Source organism: Rhinolophus ferrumequinum, chromosome 16 (genome assembly GCF_004115265.2).
Source record: "Rhinolophus ferrumequinum isolate MPI-CBG mRhiFer1 chromosome 16, mRhiFer1_v1.p, whole genome shotgun sequence".
Taxonomy (NCBI): Eukaryota; Metazoa; Chordata; class Mammalia; order Chiroptera; family Rhinolophidae; genus Rhinolophus; species Rhinolophus ferrumequinum.
Window position 1 is genome coordinate 1991622 of NC_046299.1, and position 21266 is coordinate 2012887.

At 45.5% G+C, this 21266-nt stretch overlaps 1 protein-coding gene across 1 annotated transcript in view; it reads right to left on the minus strand.

Moving 5' to 3' along the window:
- The window catches only part of GLRX3 (glutaredoxin 3), a 28949-nt gene extending 10158 nt beyond the window's left edge, over positions 1 to 18791 (minus strand). The window contains exons 1-4 of the mRNA XM_033130940.1: positions 18641 to 18791; positions 13279 to 13387; positions 5721 to 5795; positions 4668 to 4869 (exon numbers count right to left, since the gene is read on the minus strand). Of these exons, the coding sequence (XP_032986831.1) occupies positions 4668 to 4869; positions 5721 to 5795; positions 13279 to 13387; positions 18641 to 18729 (475 nt within the window). The 5' untranslated portion in view covers positions 18730 to 18791. The remainder of the gene's footprint in view (positions 1 to 4667; positions 4870 to 5720; positions 5796 to 13278; positions 13388 to 18640) is intronic.
- Positions 18792 to 21266: the final 2475 nt, after the last annotated feature.

A 21266-nucleotide genomic window follows, 5' to 3' on the forward strand; every position in this document is an offset into this window, starting at 1 on the left:
TATATTATCTATTGACCTGTCTCTGCTTTCCCAGTGATTTCATCAACACGGCTGAATGGCATGGAAAGAGAAAGCGAGTCCCAAGAACCCCTTATCTGACCCAGACCTACACACCACATGTCCAGGTATGGCTTAATTTTTTAACACATTGGTGAGTTAAAAAAAAAAGTGTGTGTGTGTGTGTGTGTGTGCGCGCGCGCGTGCGTGCGTGCGTGCGTGTGTTTATCAAAGTTCCTCTTCAATACTGGGCACATTTTTTAGCATAGGAGAACAATACTGGCCAAAAAGCAGAGATGGCAAGTCCGGCACCTGGCCCGTCCCCCAGGGGGATGCACAGGTAAGCCCTGGGCAGCCACCTGCCCACCTCTCAGGGGACTGGCCTGGAGACCTGGACAGTCCCTCCTAGTTCTGCTGTTTTGTAAATCTGGGTGAGTCAACACCAGGTAGAGGAGAAAACTCTCCCAGAGTTACTTTAACTGCTACTTGACCAGACTGGAAACCCAATTCTGCTTGGTTCCTGCCGCCCTGTTATTACTTCCTGTGGATCCATTTCAGCAGTTCTCAATCTTCACCATCTCTAAACAGAATACATTAAAAATCAAGACGGAATGTGTTCTGTCAGTCTAAAATGGGTATTTTATAGCACACTGAGTTTCAGGGCTGTCTTCTCGGTTGTTATATATGAACTGTCAATAAAGTTATGCTGTTCTTTCTCATCTGGTGTCACAACTTGACAGTCTCTTTTTTAAAACTATTTACATTCCCCAAAGCATGTTATGTGATGTTTTTTACTACACTGTAGTGACAATCTTAAGTTCCATGATTTTATTATGCTTTAGTGACACATTTTTGTTCTGGACTTTTTTGACATCATCATCTTCTTATGACATTAGCACTGAAGAGTAAGGGTGTGAATGACAGTCTTTTATAAATCTATGTCTTGTCTGAAAAGAGGATATTTTTCTTTCCATAAGCTAATTCTTCCCAATTGTTTTTCAATACTTTATACCACTCTGCTCTTTCATGTTCCATAATTCTTCTTTTCAAACACAGTTCTAAGTCACTGGAAAATAACCTATTCTTCAGATTCAACATTCCTACAAGATTTAACAGCATCAGCAATTATTTGTAAATAAAAATCGCACCATAAAATTCAGTATGAGATTAATTTCAAGGAGAGGCATTATCGGATGTCCTGCAAAAGCACTTTCACTATTGAAACATGGATCTGTTACTGAGCTCCCGGCACCTTCCAGATGTGCAGTTTACTGAGATGAAGCACCGGTATTTATTTGTATAGCACATAAGTTGCTTTTCCTACAACTAAAGTGTTAAGTTCATGTACAGCCTGAAGTAAAACACTGATTCTGAAATTTTTTCATTCATCTGGGAGTTCATTAGTAAACAGCTAACGGCTGATTGCTGATGGTTATTCTGTTGCCAATATATTAACTCATTTCGACTGTAACTGGCTGAGAAAAACCTTTCTTTTAGCTTTAGGCCATTACATGCAGACTAGAAAGATTGATTGGTAGTGTTTCATTTTTAAGGGTTAAAGTGGCAGACAAGAAATGTTATGCTTCGGATAAAATAGTATGAAGGCTTTATTCTAATAACAAAATATTTGCACACATTTTTTTTTAAGAAAAATGCATGCATACATGCAATAAAAAAGCTGAAAAGTAGAAAAACCATGTCTCACCGCCACAGAACCACTGTTTCTATCCAGTCATGTGTACTCCTGATAGACACGAGTAACAGGCCCACCTGCCACATGTCGTCACTATCTCACAACAATAACACCCCCAAAAACACCTCTGAACCTGCAATGTTTTGTGTCTGATTTAAAAAGTAAACCAGTTAGACGACCCCTCACCGCGGCAGAAATTTCTGTGCTGTGGTTCAAATACCTTTTGTTTTGCTCAAAGCTTAGTTAACGGAAATAGATACACGAATTCCCAAATAACTAAATTAACCTGCATGTTCGAGGACTTAACATTCTGTTTAAAAAAATGTCCATCTCAGTGCTTTGTTACAATCTTCCTGAAACACAAGAGCACCCTCTCTCTGTCCTCCTGGGGAGCACAAAATAAGGACAATCTAATCCTCTGACGACGGAGACCCTAGCCGCATGTCAAGTTCCTACCACACTACAGGATTCTGAGGTAGAGCCCAAGGAAAGGTTCAGGAGACAGAGCTGTGAAACGTGCAGGGGCTGGACTGACTCCAAGGACCCTCCAGGGCAGATCCCCAAACAGCTATGTAGCTTTCAAGGCTTCCTGATTCACAATTTAAATGTTACTCATTCATGTTTTCTGATTAACTGAAAGCGAGGTGGGGGCCAGCTAATCAAAAATCAAGCCTAGCTCTACTCCACGAAAAGGGAGTAATGGGTATTACTGAAGGGAGTGCTTTCAAAGTGAATTCTGCACAAAATACAGAAAATACCAGCCCCTCAAGTTCGAGCGAGTCCATGGCCATTGCTTTGACAAAGGAGGCTCTGCCTATGCTTCACCTCTAACGTGCCAACAGGCGAGCAAAACGACATTCCACTGAACAGGCTCAGAAAGGAAGAGGGGGAACGGCACGTCGTTCCTGTAGGAAGAAAGTGTAAAGATAAACAATGTGTGCAGCAGTGTGCCCAGGAAAGGGCCCGCGGATCCGGGCCGTCACTGAAGGGCGTCACATGGCCCCGGGACAATGAAAGCATGCTGATTCATCCCTGAGTGGGGATTTGATTAGAGAACACCAACACTGTAAAAGCAGCTAGTAACTGCATGTGCTAGAAAGACATGTAACAGAAACCAAAATATCGGGAAACAGAAAAGCCTATTATTATAAAAGTGTAGCTATAAAATTATAAAGAATAAAATACTCGTAAGTACTTGTACGGAATGAAACTGCTAAATTGTATATATCTAAAAATCTCTTAATTCCCTCATTACGTCTTTTATTATCTAAATGTCTGATACCGTGTTTTTCCGATTGCCCTGAAATGTTCTAAAGCTTCTTTTTGATTCTAACTTGTTATTTGTACAGTCTTCTAAATGCCACTCATACAGGTAATATAAAAATGGCTATCAGTACATCATAAATTCAGTCCCGCAAAGTAAAAGGTGAGCAGGAAAAATGATTACTTCTAAGTGTAATTCTAACTTATCTGAACTGAAAAGGATCTTCAGGATTGGCCACAACCCTTACCCCCAGCAAGGAAGAAATGAATGAAGGCGCCAGGAGGATAACTGAGCTGTGCCTCCAGTTATCGAGGCAGGTGGCACGGGTGATCAGGACCGGCCCACCTGTCGTGACATCCAGCCTACGACGCTTTCCAGTATGCCATCTTCCCCAGGCGTCAGTTTCGTCACCTGCCCATTGCAACAGGTCATCCTTCAGAAAAGCTGCAGAGGACGCTCCCGCTGATCCCAAGGAAGGGGCCACTCCATGGGCTTTCCTGTGGGTTTACTGTTGTCTGACCGGTCCCAAGCGCTCCGGACCTGAATGACCACACTGACCTTGCAAGGCCTTGTCATGAGGTCACCACATCGAGTACCAGCAAGGACTTTCAGGCCTGATGGCAGGCAGCAAACCAGCTGCAACTTTCATTAAAACCCAAGCACCACATACAGAGACTGTGCGGCCGTTTTTAGTTAATTCTGGTGCAGACTAAGTGAGCTTTTCAATACATCAAGGGCAGCATCTGACATGCAAATACCAGCAAGGAAATTTTTCAAGTAGAACTGAGAAACAAAGGAACCATTTATCTTTTTAAGTAAGAATTCACCACGAACCTTTATTTTTTAAACTGTAGACTTTTTCATAATTTAATATGTAATTTGGTAGCCACCCTGGGAAGAATTTACAAATCAATTTATTTTGGAAGCTTGGCTATTTTTATAAAGTCGCACTGGACAGGTAGTAACCCTCTGAACAGCACACAGTTATACTGCCACCTGTGCAGTTGAAACAACTACTCAGATTCTCAACAGAATCATCAAAGGGCACTAAACACTCAATTATGCGGCATAATGTCACACGAGGCACAGTGAAAAGAAAACATAAACCCAATACCAGAGGGCTCAAAGAACTCTAAAACTTACTTACGGACAAAATCACAAGCATACCGGTGTATGTGGTTCAGAAAACAAGAGTGACTAAAAGCCACAGCATTGGGAATCTTCCAATTACCAGAAGCCATGGGTGACGATGACAGCAATGCGTGAGCGACACGGTCATTAGACCTGAGAGACAATAGGCCAGGCAGAAGCGCCCAGGGCAGACAGAGGGGCACTGTCAGATCCTGTCAAGGTGTAACCTGCTGAAGCTGGACTAGATGAAGGTAAGGGGGCTGCCAAGAAAGAGACGATGGCTGTTACTAGCAAAATTCAACAGGCAGAAGCCTAATCCTGGAGCCCGCAAGACGGTAGCTGCACCCTAATCCCAACTCTGCTCCCCAGCTCTGCTGAGATGCCCTTTTAGTTCAACATTCTCTGAGTCTATGCAGCAAACTCATCCCATCATGCAATCACACACCGCCACTGGGCGTTAGACCTTTCTGATTTTCAGCAGGTGTCTGAAGACAAGTCTAACACACACAGTGCAGCCTGCAGAGAGCGTGTGCAGCCCGGCTTACTCGGCCCTGGTCACGTATCTTAACCGCAGCTCCTTACCACAGCGAGGTTCCTGTGGAGTCCCCTTCATAAACAGCATGCAGGGGGCGGCGTGCGTCAACTTCTTCAGGCGGACGCTGAGGTCTTCTTTAGGGTGTTCACTACCGCTGGGTGGGAAGGAGCCCACAGATGCGTGTCGCTGAACTTTTTTGGTCAACTCTGGGGCATGTGCGCCATCTAATCGGTCAATTCTCTGAGAATTCTAAAGTCAAAAACGTCCTTTAGAATACTTGTGCCATTCCTTCATCATCTCTCCACTTTAGGCTCCAAAGTGGGAACAAGTAGAAATCCACAGTTCTAGCCAGTTTGTAAAGGGGGCAACACTATTATTGGAGGAGTCTGTAACCCTGACTACCGGCTGCCTGCGATGCACCTCAATTTTAAAAATAAATGTTTTCTTTTTCTCTCCCCCGTTTTGGGAACATACCAGGAAAACATTTGTCAATTTTCAAGTATCAAATGCCTTCAAGTGGTTAACGTTTTGAAAGACCCGTACGAAAGTTTACGACACATTTTCATGCAAATTAGACTCACTGGGATAGCTGTGCACGTCCTTACATCTCACACTCAAACCAGATCAGAGTCTAATCTGAAAGAGAAAGGATCGCCCCACCCTCACTGGGATGAATACTTTAAGTATAAATGACAGATTTGGGGAACTGTGATAACACCCAGAGGTGCTCTGAAGCACAGATTTGCACCATTTCCTAAGGGCCACGAATCAACCCAGAACCAGCCAGATGTTTCATTATGTCCAGACGCATGCCCTAGTGACCAACATCTGCCCCAACTCAGGGAATGTTTGGGGTCTACAGCACGTTATCTGGATTTTTCTCAAGAAGCTCAGTTCTGGGTGCTAGACCTGCACAGTCGATTGTCACTTTTCCAGGACCCCCAAGGCAAGCAAACAAAGAGACTACAAAGAGAAGAAAGGGCAAAGCCAGAACAACCCAACGCCCACGTCCAGGAAAGACGGGCGAGCAGAAAGGAACCAAAACAGACCCCCAGACCCGGGACAGATGGAGAATCTCTTGTGCCATCTTTTATCCTTACCTTGAAAAACAGAAAGGTGGGAACAGAACTAATTTCATATTTTTCAGATACTTCAGGAACAGCCTCCGCTTCCAACTTAAAAGAAAAGAATTTAAGCTTGATTATAAAAAGGTCCTTTTTCACTACTTCATATGCAAATCAGTTGACTTTTTTTTTTTCCAAGAGTACACAAAAGTTTGCGACACATTTCCATTTAAATCAGACTCACTGGGCTGGCATGACATCCACTGAGTATGCAGTGTCAAAACAGGTTCAGAGGTTTTTATTTTGTTGCACATTTCAAAAGATGCCTGCAGGCTGTGAATAAAATTTTTGGTGCACTAGTGACCTAGTAAATTTTCAATCATATGCAGCTACTACTATATTGAAATCCATAAATCACTGACCCCAGTTATGTCATGATTACAGTGCTTATTTTCTGCCCACAGCAATTCTTGCCGTTTGCTCTATTGACTAATTTCGAGAGGCAGTGCATCATGACTGACAGTTGCAGCCTTCTGCAAATTACAACCAAAAAGAAATGTTTCTTCAATAAAGTATCGATGTCTGATAAGTTTACTTTTAACTCCTGCAAGGCTGCTGGACACTAAGCAGATACCTTGCTAGGTTACCTGCTTCAGGTCTATTTACACATTTGAATGCACGTTAGAAAACATGGCTGCACTCTGGTAATTTCCCCTCAACAAGAAATGATATGATACCTGATACATGGATTTAAAACAAATTTAGTGACACAATTTCCAAATAATTAGAACACAATTACTGTAAACTATTTAGGTAGAACTTCATAAACAGTGTACTTTGAGAAAAACCGAGATGTATTATATCTTTCCCTCACAGGACTGCCAACGTAATATAAACTTTTTAAAACCAATAAAAATCTGTATTCACATTATACCTATAGGAAATAAGACTTATTGATAAATTATATTGTTAAAAGTTGTTTAAATACATATACTGTATTTCTCAAAGACTGAAAGATTTCTACTGGGCTTGAAATACCGTTTTTATCTAGTGCTTAAATCAATCCAGCCTATCCGTCTAAATGAACCGTGAAGATAAGGGAAGGCACCGTCATTTGTTTTTGGTTTGTATCTTCCAACTTATTTATTCTTGGGTGCTTGTTTTTTTTTACAACATCCTTCTGAAACAGTATTTTTAATTATTTTCATTTTTTAAATGTATTTATGTGAAAATTATATACATTTAAATCAACATCAACTGTTCAATACAAGTGAAAAAAGAACAAAGACAAAAAGCACTGGGAGACAGCTATTTAGAACAGACTCTTTCTAAATTTTAGAAACTTTGGGGCTGTTTTCTTTCCCACAATTCCGCAGTCAGACCAAAGAGGAGCCGAGGTGACGACACAGGCAGTTCATTATTCTCTTTCCATCGAGGGTCCACCATACACTGGGCACGGGCTAGGCTCACTTAAGGTCCCCACCTTTGGTATTACTGGATTCTAACAGAAAGGAATACAATGCAAAAAACGGGCAGGAGGAAGTAGAAACAGGATAATACGGTCTTTAACCAGAACAAAACAGGCAGCATCCTGACTCATAAAAACCAATTCCTATATGCTTTCAAAAGCTGACGTCTTCTGCTGGGTTTCAGTAGGGTCCCTGACGGACAACTCTCCTGGGAAGCAAACGACCCTCTTGCTGTCCCTGCTGCACCTGGGAGGACCACTACACGTGCCTCCCCCGACGGGCGGGCTCCCGGAAGACCAGCTCTTAATGAGACCAAGGCAGTGGTGACAGACAAACCCTCCTGAGCACAGGCCAGGGCTATCATCAAAGGCAAAGCCATTCCCGGGACACCAAGGGCATCTGAGCTCCGGAAACCTTTGTAGCACTGAAACTCCTCGGAAATGTTCTTGTTGGATGTAAAACATGAGTTATATGGAAATAGAAAATAAGTATATAAATACTTTTAATGTTCTGCGTTCAGAAGAGACCAAAGACAGGCAAGACTAGGTGCCGTTCCCAGAAGGCCGACTCTGCCAGACCACGCGGGCTCTTTCCGTAAGCATGCCTTGTCTACGTAGGTACAACCCGGAAAGGTGGCCGCATGTCATCACCTCAACCTCACACACGGCTAGGGCCAGAGGGAACTTGTCCAGACACAGTTAGTAAGTAGATGGGCCGAGAGACAAACCCCAGGGTGCCTGACAAAGCCCGTGCAGCTTTCACTACACTAAGGTTAGCTCTGTCTACGACGACAATCGGAAAGAAAGACTCAGTGTCACAGAGAGGACTGACACAACTTCAGGACCACCAAGCACGTGCATTTCCAGAACGGAATCCCACAGACAGGATGCTGTCGGTGGGAACCACTTGCTTCCTGTACGTGAATCTCCAACCTGGACCCTTTCCACACAGTGTGCCGTGTGTCTGTGGAGAAGCGGTGAGCAGAGGCAGGGAGGTGTCACCAGCACAAGATAAGGCCAGGGGGAGGGAATTCTCTTCTCCACAGTCTACTCCAATTTACCCGGGGTCACCGAGGCCAGTAAACGGTAATGGCCACAGCTGGGGTTTCACTCAGGCCGGACGAGGTTCTAAGCATGTGCGTCTCATGTGTTGACTCAGTTAATCCTCACACTATCTCGGTGCTGTCATTACACTCAGCTCAGGGAAGAAACTGCACCTTTAAGGTGTCAGACGTTGCTCAAGATTCCAGCACCGCTGAGTGGTGGACGGAGGCCGCCTGGCTCCAGTCACGCTGCCCTTTACCAAATCCAGAGATCACTCACTTTTCCTCATTTTCCCAACCTTTCGGTGTCATTCACTAAGCCCGGCCGCACTGAGCTTCACTTAGCTTTCCACTGTTCTTCTTCCCTCTCCAACTCTCACTCATCTCTGGCTTCCTCCTGCACCTCGGGCCAACGGCCACATGGCCGCACAGCCCAGGACTTGGTTTCGTGTTTGCGTATCCTCATTCCCCTGCAGCGGTCTCATCCAAGCCACAGCTCGAAGGAACCCCAATACGGCGACGACGCTCAGGGAAGTGTATCCAGGCCACAACGCCCCTCCCCTCCGGGGTCTGCGCTCGACACCGGCGCTCGGGTCTCTACTAGACATCGTCCACTAACCATGGTCTTTGTATGTAATCCATCCAGTTGCTCAAATCAAAAAAAGACAACCCTGATTAATCCATTTTCCTCCCGACAACATCCAACCCATCAACAGGTCATCTGAATTCCCCACAAAATATAAGCCGACTCAGACAGGCCATGACACCATTTCAATGCTCTCTCCCTGCTAGTGTCCCCTGGCCTAGTGACATGGCCTCCCCCTGGTGTACCTGCTTCTCGTCTGCACCCTTACCCCCTAAGGCATCCTCCAGGCAGCCGCCAGAGTCATGGCCTTAGCACTTGGACTGGCATTGCCACTGCCCCCGGGCGGGATAAAGCCCCCTGGTGCTGGCCCACGTCTCCACACTCATGGCACAGCCCCTCCCCTTTCACTACCCGCCAGCGCACTGGCTGCTGCCGCTCCTCTAACACCTGCACTGCTAATCCTGCCTGAAAGCTCTCCCCAGGCTCCCAATGACCGGCTCCTTCTCATTTCTCAGCTCTTTCCCGCCCAACCTAAACAAAGTACCCCACTTACCCACGTCCCCATCCTTCACAGCACACCCATTTATTTCTTCTGTGGCACTTTTTACGATCTGCAATGACCTTGGTAACAAGTGACCCCTGACTGTCTATACCCTTTCTGCTCTGGACGCCACTGACTAGCACAATGAGTGGCACAGTGTCTCATCAATAAAGTCCGACAGACTGAACAAATGGCGGCCACTACTCCAAAGCCGAACAGGAAAGAACACTTGTGGTGGCAGCATCGTGGCACCGCGGCTGAGGAGGGAACGATTAAACCTACATTCAGGGACATTTTGTTAAACCTCATACAGAGGTTTATTTCTACCCTGTGACGTGTGATATAAAAGGAACAACTTTCCAAATCATATTCTGTCTGTTAGTCAGTCACATATAAATTTCAAAACGGACATTTAAATTAGCATTTTTGGTAACTTTTTTAAGCCTTTTGCCAAATGTAGCAATAACAGCTAATAAACTAAGTTAACTGCGTTATTTTTTTTCCATGACAACATAGATGAAAACTAGGATATTTTTAAGATTTAACAATTCTACCAAAATTATGAGACATTTTTAGAGTTCCTAAAAAAATGAATCCTACATATGCTAAGATTGCAAATAAGCTGGTTGATTTTCTCTGACACTGAAGAATAGGAATTCAACTGGTTAGTTGGCACCTAGTTAGTTGGTACCTAGTTAGCTGACACTCAGTTACTTGGCACCCAGTTAGTTGGCACCTAGTTACCTAGCCAGTTGGTGACCTACTGGAGATTGCCCTACACTGTCTGCTTACACACACTAGTTGTACAGACATTTAAACAGTGTAAACTACAGAAATTACCTAGACTGATTGTACAGACCTTTAGAAATTAAACAGGGTGAGCTGTATCTTTAAGACACTGCACATTTAAGAAATCAAACTATAAAGATTGCTATTTTGTAAAGAATCAAAAAATACAATTAAGTATGTAACTCATTCTGTATCCTTGACTTTATATCTGAAGTTACAATGGACATAAAATGCAAGTACACCAGCTATCATACAAACAAGATTAATAGTAAATGAAATACGATAGTGTGAAATCTCCCTGACCAGATGGCTGGTAAGACTGACACTGAGAATTTCGTACTAAAGTGCATCACATGGTAAAAACCAGGGCCCTAACCCTGTAGGATCCGGGAACTGAGCCGGGGACAGAGGCTGGCAAGGGAGGTGGGAGCCACCTGTACAAAGGAGAGCGATTTTAAAAAATGGTAGGTAACGGTGCCCACACCTCAAGCACCCCACCACCTAGTCAAGAAGCCAATCAAAACAGGACTAAAGGACAAAAATACAAGATATTTCCTGACAAATAGTTCAACCAATGGCACAGACTAAGTTCAGAGACTAAATAAACAAATAAATAAATAAACGAGCCAGAGGGGTACATAGGGACGGCTTCACACAAAACGGTTCGATGTGACTCATCATTGCTATACACCTCTACTGGACACTGTTATCTTGAAAGATTCTATCTACCAAACAACTGATTAAATGATAACGTCTATTCCCCCTTTAGGTAGTGCTAACAAACTGACTTGACGTAATCGGAAAAGCAAAGGCACTTGACATTTTCATTAACTATTTAATTTTATTCTGAATAAAAATAAGGTTTCTATGAGAACTGTAGTAACAGAAATCATTCATGTATCTCCTCTAAGCTGCGGGAGGTGAGAATGCCAGGGTGGGACCCAGAGAGAGCCTCAGGACGTGACTAGACAAGCAGCCACGCGGCATCAACGTGGCCCCGAAGGAGCACACGTGCACGTCACCAGCACATCACCAGCCCCCAGGAAATGGGGGGGTTCAGATTTGGTGATGTGAGCACCAACTACTTGGACCTAAAATGTATGCTAACTTTTCTCAGGTATTATTTTACCATCTTCTACAAAATGAGAAATTGCTGAGGTCACCAAACTTTACCATCAAACTATTAAAAACATCAAGTTTAAGATCCCCTACTAATGATTCTATAAATCTAAATCATAGAATGAACTAATCGCTATACTTCACAAGTCAAAAGTGCCAAAGTATTGCAGCCATTAAAAGACTAAGAAATCAAATTAAAAGTCACAGAAATAGCAGAACATCCGTTCTATAGCCCAGAAGTTTCGAAAAGCTCTCATCATTGGGAAAAGAAAGCTGTTTTCAAATGAACCACATGCCTCTCTTACTAAGAAATGCCAACAGACATTGCAAATATTTGACTCCACATTTGCCCGCTGGTGTTTAGCCACTGTGGTCTTTTAAATGGCCTACCTTACAAACTCCATGCAAACTGTCTTTGCCCTGGATGATGTCTAGTGAAAGGAAAACCGTGCCATGGAGTGACTACCCGGAAAGTCACCGTGCCTGCACCAGCGCGCACCTGCGGTCACCGGCCCGAGAATGGCAGGTGCAGTGGGCTCAGGTGTCCACAGGGAAGGGCTTCCCAAGCTTGGCTTGCTGACACACTTAAGCACCTGAACAACTTAAAGTCTCTCTGCCAAGTCTGGTACCAACGTGAGAGGGAATTCTATAGTCACTTTAAATAAATCATTCAGATGGCACCTAAGAACAATGTGCTACCCAAACCAGTGACATTAGACACATAAAAGCAGACTTACAACAATCACCATCATCTTGATTAACCTTATGATTGAAACGTTTAATCATTCATTTCACTTGGAATCATTATCTTTTATCACTGACCAAACATGCAGTTTTAATGTCCCCTTCTATTATTTATATGGGACATTTTAGGGTGACAGTCTAAGGTTACATTACACATTTCATTGGAATTTTAAATAAGTCCTTAAATTTTAAAAAGCTAACCATTATATTCACACTTGCTCTGTCTGCATAAAGAAACACTGGAAGGATTCATACAAAATTAATACAAGCAGTTACTTATGGGGTGGGACACGCGGGCCGAAGAGAGAAGCACGGGGGAGGCTCCTCAATGCACTTTCACACGGTTTTGATTTCCGAGCCATCTAAGTGCAAAGCACACTGAGCGACACAGAAACTGTCTGAAAGTTATATACCTACTGTACAAATGAATTAGCCGGCCCAAATTCTGTGTTTTCTGTTTACACAGAAAATGCCATGCAGGCAAACACAGCGCCGCTGCTTTTCCCCCATACATAGGTGTACTTGCCCACGTGTCCCAGGAACTCATAAATTCTGGTTTGAAAAAATAAGGCTTTGGTTTTTTGTTTGTTTGTTTTAAATCCTAAGCATTCAGGCTTTGAATACAGGGTGTGCCTCCCTTCCCCATGATTCATTTCTAAGATTCTCAGCTCCCATGTTGGCCGCGCTGCCTAAAGCTGCCCGAAGTCCTGACAACGTTCACGAGCTAAGGAAATGAGCTCTTCCACAGGTGCAGTGAGCGCCTCCCTGTACTTACCCGCCCAACGGAGGCACTAGGGACCCACGGCACGCAGAACAGAGTGAAACAAAGCGGGCTACATGCATCGCGGAGCCCAAAGCAACAGAGACTGCCTGGCTTCCTTTGTCCTCTGCTTCCTGAACAAGTGAGAAACAGGTCCGTTTCTCCGTAGTGCCACCCAATGCAGACAGCAACGTCCTCCTGTTCCCTGGCTCCCCGCATCCCTTTGCACATCGCACCCAGCTTTTCAATGAAATACATCTTGTTAATCATTTTCCTGTATTAAACCACAGTCATCACTCAGAAACTCCCGTTGCCATCCTGCTCCCTCCCGCCCCACGCACACGTCAGGAGAAGCGTGGTGGGTCTCACAGTACTCAGGACTTCAGAAATGCAAAACCATTTTAAGATTTTTATGAAGAATCCACTGCAAAAATAACAGAGCCCAACACCAGTCATAAACAGGTGGGATTCCACACCACTCCGTTCCTACACTCGTTGATATAAACTCGTAAAAGACACGACACTGCAAATGAAAATGAAGTACCTTCACAAATGAAACTTGGGGGTGTTCTTTGGCTAACTCTGCCATGACGCCGTTCATCTGAACACACTGTGGAGCCCATGGTGCCCAAAAATGGACGACAAGGAGGGACCTGTAAGGCAATAAAACGCAGTTTTTAAAAATTCTGGTATCTTCAGAAATAAGCAAATACTGATATAAACTAAATTCTATCACCAAAAAACAACCTTTATGAGATCTGCCTGAATGCTTCTTGTACTGCTAGAATTTTGATATATTAAACACAGACTGAAATATAAGGACTTGCAAGGTCTTGAGAATATTTTCCATGAATTTCCAAGTTAATGCTATTTCTTGAGTCAATACTTAGCTCATATGAAGTGATTCTGAATATTCATCCATCTCAACTAATAGTTACATAAATCCACTATACGTCCAGCCCTTAGGAAAGGTGGAGACTAGGTTTCTGCAGTTGAGGCACACGGTTTGTGAAAAATGACTGTTAACAGCATGATTATTATGAATGCTAGTGTTTACCTTTTTAAACATGGTACTCTGATGAAGGGGCAAAATTGTGCCCTTAGGAACAGAAACGTTGAAAATGAAAGCATGCAAGCAGAAAACATGGGAAAATGGAACTGCTTTTTACAAAGATATACTTTTATATCAGGCTACAAAGACTGTAAAAATTGATAGTATGGACAGACAGAATAGTGGATTGTTGGTGAACTTCTTAGGCATCTTTGTACATCTACCAACTATTTTCATATAAAATTACCTTGGTAAAGATATCTTTAAGTCTATCCTCATATACAACTGCAAAACACTTTAGTTTCACAGAATCCTAAGTTTAAATATAATCCCCCAACCAAAAAAAATGTGAAAAATCAGGAAGAAAATGTTTTTAAAATACGTTCCGTGGAGAGCAGAACCAAGGACAACTAACCCGTGGGCAAGGACAGGACTTACAAACACACTGTAAAACCAGAGCAGTACAGGTGAGGAAGGAGGAGAGTGGAAGCAAAGGGTGGCAATGGGGGTTCCAGAAGGAGGAAGGCAGGATTCGGAGACACTGGAAGCAGAGACCACAGAGAACACTAAGTTTCGGGCTCAGGTCTAATGGCTAATGGGGGCACCAGCCAAGAATCAAGAGTACAGAAGCTGCCGCCCGAAAGAAAAGGAAGGGAGTGAGCTGTTGGCAGTGTGGAGCGCAGGAAAGAAGTCCGCCCTTGATCTGCAGACGCGGGAATCAAAGTGTCCATGCTGGCATCATGCTCACTCCCCAATGCAGCAGGATAAAGAAGGGGCCAAGGTCAGAGCCTCAAGGCCTGAGTTACAGGCCAGATGGAGGAAAAGGAGGCCAGGCAGTGGGCCAGAGAAGGGCCCTAAAAGGCACAGCAAGATGAGCGCCTCACAGAAGTCAAGAAGGAAAGAGGAACAATCCCCCAGTGCAGCAGTAAAGGATAGCCAGCAGTAGCAAGAGGCATTCCTGGGGGTGGAGAACGAGTCAGACTGCAGGGTATGGAGGGCTGACAATGAGGAAGCAGAGGCCGCTTGGAGAGATCTGGCTGTGAACAGGGAGGGAACTAAGCAGAGGCCAAGACAGGATCTCGGACGGGGCTTTTCATTAGAACCAGAAAACCTGGACCGTTTATTTTGTGAGGGGACAGTACAAATGGACAGCGAGAGGCTGAAAAAGACACGAGACACAGCTGAGGATGCAGGGTCTTGGTGGCAGGAGACGGAAAATCTAGAGCAAAGGCTCCACCTTGGGAAGAGGGACTGTCCTCTGTGGATCAGAAGCAAAGGACTCAAGGAAGGGTAAAGCCACAGATAAATGTGTAGGTGTTGGGAGGGGGGCAAGTAGGAGGTGAGCTTGGGAGACGATGCTTCTGGAAGTCCTGTTTCCCCAGGTGGGAAGCAAGGTCTTCTGAACCAAAGGAAAATGGACGACAGGGGTCAGAGATATGACTGACGCACAAGGGAGGGCTGCCCAGGGGCACACAAGAGGAAAGCAGGAGGCTCTAAAGGAGGGCCCACCTGGGGAAGACCCCAATCTACGTGTTCTCCTTTGTACCCAGCAGAACTCAGAAGCTTCAGTGTGTGAGCAGGTGGGCCTCAGCATCCACGGCAGACACTAGAGTGTGTGTCCAGCACGGTTTCCTCTTCCGGTCCGGCATCTAGCTAGTCTACATTTCCCAGTCTTCCTTGCAGTTGTTTGGGGCCCTGGGTGTGAGTTTTGGCTGACGGGATAAAGGTCAGAAGTAATCTACCTGGCCCTTCAAAACCCTCCTGCGTGAGTCTCTGCCCACTCCAGTCTCATCACTCAGAGCCTCTGAGAGAATGAAGGGGCGCCCCAAAGCCTAAGGGATGGCGAAAAGGAAAACGGTCCCCAAAGGATCTGTGCAAGAATGTTCATAGCAGCTTCGGACACAATGGGCAAATCCTAGAGAAACTGTTGTATGTTCATACAGTGGAATAAAAAGAATCCAACTATGGCTACTTGCAACAACATGGATGAGTCTCGAAAATACACTGAGTAAAACGACAAAGAAGACCAGGAGCTGTGTGACTCCATTTACATTAAGTCCAAGAACAGGCAAACCGAGTTTACAGTGACAGAAAGCAGATCGGTGCTGGGGAGTCCTGGAAAGGGGCTAAAGAACTTTCTGGGGCTCTCTATCCTTGTTTTGAATGATGGTCATTTGTGTGCATACAATTGTCAAAATTCATCACATCTAACAATTAAGATCTGTACATTTTATTATAGTATGTAAGTTAATACCTCAATCTTTTAAAAGTTAGGATACCACTTTTTACTGGATCGAAAAAATATTTTTAAAATAATATTCAATGACAAGAAAGACAGAGTGAGACAAGCACTTTCATATCCTGCTGGTTAAAATTAAATTGGAACCTGTCAGAAACTTCCCACTTTCAAGTATCCAAAGAAAGTATTAGAGACAAAGGTTTATGTGACTGAATGCTTTCCTATTATTTTCCATAGCAAATAACTGCAAAAATGTATTGTTCAACAAGTTTTTTTAAGTCATATAAAATATTATAAAGCCATGAAAAAAATCGTATGTTGAAGATTTTTTTAATGACATGGGAAAATCCTCACAATATGATTACATGTATTTTAAAAATTAAAATAGATTACCAAACTTTTTAACAATATGAAATGACATGCAAAAAAGAAAATAAAAAAGCACACACATACAACTTAAATTTCATTACTACTAATGTGGCTTTTAATTCCACCTCTGTGAAACAGCAATAACCAAAATCCTGGGATGTTGGGAAGATCAAACAAAACTATAAAGCACTTTGAAAACACTGAAGAATGACATTAATGTTCACTGTTCTTGTAAATCATCTGCAATATTCTCATATCTAGATGTGTAGCTTCCACTTTCCAGTTCAGTACATGGTGCCTTATATCGTAAGGACATAAACCTGAAACAAACATAAGTGCTATTTATCATCCTCTCTCGGCTTACAGGGAACAGCACTGTCTCCATCTTCACGGATAGCCCAAAATGCAGGGTGCACTGTTTAAGGAAAACCTTTAGAGAAATCCTGATTGATGGGATTTTAGACAATGCAATGAACCTGGGTTCTTCATCAGTAAAATCATTAGTGCTCATTAATGGCTGTTTCTATTATTACAGGTGTTCTGCTCCTGCAGTTATTCATCTGCAGATAACACAAGCTACCACTTCTTAAACACTAGCACATGCTAGACTCTATTAAACATTTTACAAATAGGCAAAACCTTAATTACTCTGCAAATGGATATTAATATCCCCACTGTACAGACCACCTGAGGTTTCATTAACATGTAAAACATGTGATTGAGTTAAGCAAAGAAAAATTTTCAGTTCATATGAAATTTTAAAACTGAGAAGTGAAGATTTGGGAAGTAGACTTTAAATTATTACATTAACGAATGCTATTTAATAATTCTTAAATGCTTCGATTTTCACAAAAAGCTGCAGAGATTTGTTCCTTGCCCACATAGCAGGCGTCATTTCCCATGTGCCCAATGAAACTCTCACTATGGAAAAGGTGCACTGCTTTTGGAGTCACTTCAAGTACAGACCAGTGACAAGAATACACCCAAATGTACTTCCATTTAAACTTTTCCTGATAGTGATATCTTAAGGACCTTAATATTTCAAAAAATGAAATACACAAAAAGCAAAATGGTCTTCCAGATGGTAGCAAGTTCATTTACTGAGGGCAGGTCCACACAAGCCCTGCTCATTTTAGGAGGCCACCTCTGGTGACTTCATAATTGCGCTATTTTAAGATGTGTGGAGTGTTGGCTGAATCAGAACCCACTTTTCATCAATGAGTAAACGTCATCCCCTCTCCTTTTTAAACAAACAATTTTCCAGGTAACCCTGAAACGCCAAAAGAGCTGTTGTGGTTAACACTTTTAACTCCATCCCCTTCGTAAAGCATGAAAGGCCAAGGACCATGAAAGGCTACTCGCACCCTTCCCATTTTCCACGAAGGCAGTACGTCCCCCGTCTGACCTGCACACGCTACCTGAGCTACTCGCCCAGAGTAGCACCTGTCTCTAATTCACATTCCTCAGCAAAATTCTACCGCATTTAGGTCCGTAAGCATTTGCTGCGTGCCAGCTCCATGCCCTCCGCTCCATCCAGAAAATGCCGAGAGCTAAGGCTGACTGCTCGTGCACGCGAGGCGGTGCGGTGCGGTGCGGTACGCGCAGCATCCGACTCGGTGCTCCCAACCTTGGGGTGGGCGCTGTTCTGACCCATTTCACCGCTGCGGACACTGAGGCCCGGTTATGACACCTGCCCGGGGTTACACGGCCACCAAGAGGCTGAGCAGGGCACTGGCTCCCGGGCAGTGGGCGCGGGAGCTCCCACCGCACCACCAGGGACACGCTGAGAACAGGCGTCCCGGGAGGGAGGACCCGGCAGAGTGAGGTGCGGTGAGCACGACGGGGCCCGTTGGTCCCCAAAGGCGGACTGCGCACCCCTGCGCCGTCGTCGGGGCGTCTTCCCAGGGCTGGAGGACCCCAGCAGGCCAGCTCAGCAAACAGGAAATTCAGGCTGCGGCCGCCGGGAGGCTTTAAGTGTGAGCGCTGCCAGCGGCGCACACCGCGCTCCAGACGCCCCCTGCAGCCGGGCAGCCTCCCCGGCCCCGCCCGGCCTTCCTCTGCCGCTCGCCGCTCACACCGCGGGAAGGGGCCGCGCCGGGGGTGTGCGGCCGGACCCCGCTCCTCCGCCGCGGTGAGGAGCCAGGGCCCGGGAGCCGCGCCGGCCGCTCCGCCCAGGCCGGGCCGCGCCGTCCCGCGAGGCCGGCCTCCGCCGTGCCCCTCACCCCTGCCGCCCGCCGCCCCGCTCACCTGGCTTTGAGGCGCAGAAGCTCCTCAAACTGCTGGGCTGAGCCGACCTCCACGGCCACCGCCGCCGTCTCGGCCGCTCCCGCCGCCATGCTGCCGCCGCCAGACAAGAGCAATCGAGCGCCGGCGGCCCGGGGGGCGGGGCCTCTGACGCTGTGCGCGAAAGCCCCGCCCCCGGGTCCGCCCCGCCCCGGGCCTGCGCCTGCGCCTGCGCCTGCGCCAGCACCAGCCAAGACGAGGACACCTGGGGACATGCTTCCGGCCGCTTGAGCTTGCGCACTGCTCCTGAGCTTCCCGGCTCCCAACGGCCAGGAGTCTGCCTGCGGGTCTTTCTGCTCCGTACCTTCCCTGCATCTCCCACAGCAGCTGGGAGAAGGGTGTGCGTGTGATGTGAGTGTAAGAGAAGTCAGGTTTGCACTTAACAAAAATCGAACCTAAAATGAAATTACACCAAGGTGAGGATGGATGGGAGGTCAGGGAAAGAGAGGTTGCGCCATCTCGGAACCTCAACACTGACAAAGACCTTTGAATTCGGACCTGAAGGACCCGAACCCGAGCCACCGCGTGTCCCGCCACCTGTGCCCCCGCGATGCCCCCCACCTCGGAGCAGCATCGCCTGGCACCACGGCCCAGCTCCAGGACCCCTGCCCCTCCCTCACTCGGGCCTCCAGGTCCGCATACTCTCTAACCTCCAGCCCCTCCCTGGTTCCCTGTGGATCCCCCTAATGTTGACTCTCCAGGTGGTGTCCTCCCACACTTGTCATGCCCCGCACACACTCTCCGGCCTGAGTCACGTCCATGCCCTCCATCTCCACGGCAAGTCCCTCCGCCCCCAGAGCCCAGTCACCATCTGCTTTGGGGAGGGCTGTCTCCTCTTGGAGGACCCCACACCACACCTGGCCTTTTCTCCAAAGCGCCGCTCCTGTTGTAGCTCCCATGTCACTGAAAATTCGTGCTCCCACCCAGACAGGAGGGGCTCCTCCTGGACAGCCCTGGGGTTCTGGACAGGCTTTGAGGGCAGGCCCGATGGAGCCTTCCCTCGTGTTCAGGGCACCGTGCCGCTTCTCCCACGTGCACATCTCACTGGATTGGAACTGTGCTTGTCTCCTCCACCAGCTCAGTTATGGAGACAGGCAGGAATGTGCGTACCCCAGTGTCTGCATTGGAGCCGGGCAGAGTCGTGCTCAGTGCGCGCTCGCCACGCGCAGCTACTGGAAAAGTGGGCTCACGGAGTTTCAAAGATTTAGTAGTACCAAAAAAAGGTAATCTATCTCATTAGTAATTTTTAATTGATTGCATGTTGAAATGATAACATTTGGGATATATTGGGTTTTGTGAGATATGTTATTAAATTTAATTTACATCTTTTTATATTTTTAATGGGGTTGCTAGAAATTTAGTTATGTAGTGACTTTCATTTGCGGCTCACCCTAGGTTTTCCCTTGGCAGCGCTGTTCTGGTCATTGACAGTGACCGGTTAGGAGCCCATTACACGTGTGCCTCACCCTGAGAATAGGTGTTACTGACAATTGTAAATTACAGTGTTTGAAATGCAACAGGAGAGCAATGAGGAACTGTTTGTTCCTGACTGTGGTGGTAGATACTCAAACATGCGATAACATTGCATAGAACAAAATATATACAAACAAGTACAAGTGAAACTGGGAAATTGAAAAGAATGGGTTGGTTATATGGATACCAGTATCCTGGGTGTGGCACTACTACAGTTTTGCACGATGTTATCTTTTGAGAAAATGTACACAGGTCTCTTTGTATCATTTCTGATACCTGCATATGACTCCACATTATTTTAAAATAAAAAGGTTAGTTGCTCTTTTTTTTTTCTTTTTTTCTTTTTAGTAAAGGAAACCTAGAGATTACTATGGAGGAAAAATTCAATGGGGGGAAAACAGCATGTTGCAAAACAGGATTAGGCTCCAATAACCATCTTTAACAGAATTACATGTAAACAAATATATAACTATACACGGCTGAATGTAGCATAGGAAGAGACCTTCAGAAGGATGTCCCCAAAGTGGTAGGAGAGCTTGCCTGCAGAGAGTGAAAATAGGGGAGTTTTAAAGGGAGGACCTTCATGCTTTACATTATTATAGGCTTCTGAGTGTCATGGGCATTTTTTTCAAAGAGTGGAACTGGCCTTGTAATTTAAAAAATAATGAAATTGTAATGCACCAGGGAAATGTGGTATATGGATCTTTTTTAAAAAACAAAGCAAAACAGTAAGCAGCCTTCTAATGTGGCTGTTTTAAAAATCCTGATTTTTCCTTTAAATGGAATTTGCCGAAAGCAGCATACACCAGCTACAGAGCACACTCCCTACTTCAAAACAAAAGTTAGGAACATTCCCAGACATTCCCAGTCCTGCCCCCTGCCCTTTCTGCAGTTATCACTGTTGGTATCAACAGGCCTGACATCAGCAGATGACGCCTGAGCTTGAAAATGCTCTCACGTAGGCAACCAAGACTACTCCATTCGGCTTTGAGCCCACGCCGCATGTCGGGAGCTGTGGCTCCTGAGTTCCAAGTCCATAGGTGTATACACAGGTATGTGGTGGTTTTCAGCCTTCCAAAGCAGCTGCACACACGTGCCTGCATTTAGCATTCTGTGC